The 4,317-nt window shown below is 36.8% G+C and overlaps 1 protein-coding gene across 1 annotated transcript in view; it reads left to right on the top strand.

The window, feature by feature from the left end:
• NECAB1 (N-terminal EF-hand calcium binding protein 1) overlaps positions 1–4,317 on the top strand; it is a 189,890-nt gene that overhangs the window by 152,111 nt on the left and 33,462 nt on the right. Inside the window, exons 7-8 of the mRNA XM_008583474.1 lie at positions 2,070–2,191; positions 3,562–3,651. Coding sequence (XP_008581696.1) covers positions 2,070–2,191; positions 3,562–3,651 — 212 coding nt within the window. The remainder of the gene's footprint in view (positions 1–2,069; positions 2,192–3,561; positions 3,652–4,317) is intronic.

Genomic DNA, 4,317 nt, shown 5'->3' with positions numbered 1-4,317 from the left:
GAATCTTTCCATGAACTTTTTGAAGTACCCTTCATATATATCTATATACACACATGCACACATATAGACATAATATATATACTACATACATATATATGCATGTGTGTATATATCATACATGCATACACATATGTATGTGCTTATATACATATATAAATATAGATGAACAGGCTCCAGTCTGCACTCTTAACTGCTATGCCATGACAGTAGAGTCCATGTAGAATTAGGTTAGTCCCTGGGAAAGGTGACACCAACTATCCTGCCCTTATGCTTCTTTTTGATTGTAGCAATTGATACCTTGCTGTAGTTAAGGGTATATTTTCACTGGTTCTTGTCACTGCCCTACAAGTAAGTTTAGAATTATTGATTGATGATTTCCTTTTTTCACAAATAAACCAACTACCTTATGGGGCTTTAAAAATGGCTCAGCGGGATCTTTTTCTTTCTTTCTTTTTTTTTTTTTTTTAATATCAAAGGCCAGTTCAGGCAACTACATTAAAAAAATGGGCCAGTGAAAAGGAGCCCATGGGACATATGGATCTATAGAAATCAATAACTTAGAAAGTACTCATGTGAATACATTAAAAATGATGTATTGACTAGTTGATGACACTACATTCTTCCTTCAGGGTAAAGGGAGACTCTGAAATAACCCAGCATTCCTGCTCTGTTTAAAGTTTAACATGTGTGATTCCCCCCAAGGCTTATTAGAAGAAGACAACCAGTGGATGACCCAGATTAATAGACTCCAGAAATTAATTGATAGACTGGAAAAGAAGGTGGGTGCTTCCTTTCCTTACTTCTCTTTACAAGTTTTTAAGGTATTCTGACCCAATATTCCTCATTGCCTCAATATCCATGGCTGCACCATGGATAGAATAACAGTCAGGATCCCAGTGACCTATGAATGGCTGCTTGGTAGTTATTTGGGGGTTTTGTGGTGGTGGTTGTTGTTAAAGCAGACATAGAAGCTTACATTAATTCTTCTCCTGCTCCCTCCCTCAATTNAATCCAAAATAGGAGAAAAGCTAAAGGAATCTTTCCTAGCTAATAGATAATAAAGAAAAAATTTTGGATGAGTAAATTAGTATTAGATTTGGCTGCCTGTAACAGAAAAAAATAAAAAATACCGTGGCTTAAACACATAAGGGTTTGTTATCTCCTATAAAGAAATCTGGTGAGGGCAGCCTAAGGCAAGTATGACATCTCTACAGATTTGTCACGGACCTTCTGTCTTTTTCCCATCTTAAATGCATATCCTTTATTCTCAAGTTTGTCTCATGGCCCATGATAGTTAAAGTTCTAGCTGTTATGTCCACATTCCAAACAGGAAAGAAGAATATGGAAAAATAAAAAGCTTTCTTCCCAGCTGAATTCCTTTAAGCAACCTTCCTAGGAGTTCCTTACAACATTTCCATGTGTATATCATGGGCCTGAGCTTTTCATATTGGGATAAAGCCTAAAACTGAAAAATAAAGAGACAGCAATTTAAGCATGTTATATACTGAAATGAAAGTAAACGCCATAGTTAAGGCCTTGATGAAAAGTGTTGCCTGTGAAAGGAGAGTGAGGGTATGGTATGGGTGTGGGAAGGGGGAGCTCCTGCTTGTTGAAATAAGATTTATAAAATTATTTGACATTTTAAAATATATAGACGTATAGCTTTGATACAAAAAATTAAATTAAAAACTGAATGAGAAAAACAAAACTCCATAGAAGTTCTCAAACTGAACAAAATACAACAGCAGCATACACATATATGTTTTTTTCCATTGATGATTTGGCCAACTTGAAGGAAAGAAGTTTTTCTGAAATTACAAGTTAAGATGCAATTTTTACTCAGACTTAATTTTAAGAATAAAGGAAGGCCAGAACTCTCTTCCTTAGGTTCACATGCCATAGTACCAGATTACCTTAAGTCTCTAGGGCGTGTTTGCAAGCAGTCATTCTCACAAGTTTTCTTTCTGCTGTACTAGAAAACCTTTGTGACTGACACTTGAAGGTCTGTTCCTTGAGGCAAGAGACTGAAGCCCTGACACTGAGGTTAAATGTTATCTCTGTTGTTCAAGGCAAGGACCAGCCAAGCCAGAAGTCCTGTCGATTCAATGGCCTGGAAAACGATCAAGCCGCCGAATCCAGAGACACAACAGCTTCTCCCCTAACAGCCCTCAGTTTAATGTCAGTGGTCCAGGTAATGCACCCTTCCTTGTTATCCTTTGTCAAAAATCAACTCAATTTGCATATTCCAATTGATTATTTGAACACACAGCAACTAAGACAACAATAGTAATGGAACACTCTCCTTATACTAAGTAAGTCTGAAACAAGCAGTGAAGTGTGTAGGGTATTAGAACTGCGGTGGTGATCTTAACCATCAATTCTGTCAGAATCCTAGCAGCTGTGCCTGGGAAGCACACAGAGAGACAGGGGGCTCCATCAGCTGAGAACCAGAGACCTGAGCTCTATACAGCTCCCCATCATCTTGAAGCAAAGTGGTTCCCTTTAGGCTCCACCCTAATATGCTCTAGATCTCCGGGGCCTCCCTAAGCAGACGCTAAATTCATTTTGGGAAAAGGATCCTTGTTTTCTTTCATGATGGTATTAGTCATAGCTGGTGTTTTTGAAGTTTATAATGTAAGATTTATTGGGCTAAACCTAACCTATAATTGTTAGGTTATTAAATTTGTAGTGTGTCACTTATAATTATTTGAAAATCAATTTGAAATATGCAAGATTGTGTTGCTAAGTATTTGAGTAATTTTTATAAACCATGCATATATATAGGCACACATATCACTTGAACATGTGGTTTTAACACAAATGAATGTTTAAATACCTAACATTTCAGAAAATCAAAGTACTGACCATATCCTATATTTATACCGATTATATTTGAAAGATTTCAGAGCACTTTCTTGAACACAGCCCTGTTTAATCCCAACACCTTGTAAGATATGTTAGTTTCCCCATTTCCCATTTAACAGCTGAGGAAACTAATGCCCAGAAAGTTAAGCGATTTATCTAAGGTCACATGGAGTATTAGTCCATTTTTGTTGTGAAACGACCTCGAAATCTTAGTATTTCCAACTGCAAATATTTGTTTTTCTCTCTCATGAGTCTATGGTTGGTTGTAATTTGGACGATCTCCAGTGGATGTGGCTCTAGGCGGTAGGTTGAGTTCAGTTCTTCTCATGTAGCCTCCCTCTGGGATAAGGGACAACCAAAGTGTTTGCTTTTCCTGGGGGATGTCAGAAACACAAGCAGCCAGGCCAAAATTATATAAGCATATTTAAAACCATAAGATGCATGCATGTTGTCTGTTAACTTTCTATTGGCCAAACAAGTCAGATGCCAAGTACAGTAACAATGGGGAGGGAATTATACTTCACCTGTTATAATAGGAAGTACTGCAGAGCTGTGGGATAAATGGTATGTACATACACGCTGTACTTCTATTGTAGGAGGAAGGTGAAGAATTGGGGACAATAATACAATCTACCACATGTGACTAGAAAATGACAGTGCTAGGCAAAACATAGATTATTCTTTCAATTTTAATAGTTCTGAAAACAGTATTAGTACAAAATATCCTTCCTAGAGACTTTGATGTGACAGACACGTTAAATCCTTTGGGAACAACCCAGATTGGAGGTATGTTAACTAACTTGTGACTTAAGAAGTAAACATAAAGTTTGTTTGTACATTTATAGTATTTTCTTGAAGCAGCCCTTTTCTCTCTTTTTTCTTTCTTTCTTTCTTTCTTTATTGTAGCCACTTCTTTGTAGTGTGCTAATGCTCATTTTTACATCGCAGTTTATTTGGTGGGCTTTGAGAGGTGCTACCCTCAAGAAGGCAGGTAGAGAAGTGAATTCTGCTGCACAGCACTACCACTTCATAATTTATTTCTTGTCTTCATTTCATTCAAAGCTAAAGCAAGGCTTTATAATCTTGAATTCAATCACAGCCCATTTCAAGAAATATTATACAATATTGCTTCAGCAAATGCCTGGAAAAACATTTTGAGTAAACTGCAGTAAGGATATGCAAGGACACCAGGATGTTTGTGCAAGGGCTCAGACCACAACTCTTCCCTTTGCACCTTTGCATAATAATATGAACAATGACAATAATTGCAGCAGATCTTACATTATTTTTAACCTGGTGCTGGATACCACATATATGAATTATGTGTATGTACACACACACATGAGGCTACTTCAAAAAATTCACAGAAAAATAGAGTTAAAAGATAATACGAATCTTTCCATGAACTTTTTGAAGTACCCTTCATATATATCTATATACACACATGCACAC

This window comes from Galeopterus variegatus, unplaced genomic scaffold (genome assembly GCF_000696425.1).
Source record: "Galeopterus variegatus unplaced genomic scaffold, G_variegatus-3.0.2 Scaffold2924, whole genome shotgun sequence".
In the NCBI taxonomy this organism is placed as follows: Eukaryota; Metazoa; Chordata; class Mammalia; order Dermoptera; family Cynocephalidae; genus Galeopterus; species Galeopterus variegatus.
This window is presented reverse-complemented; position numbering and strand designations above follow the sequence as displayed.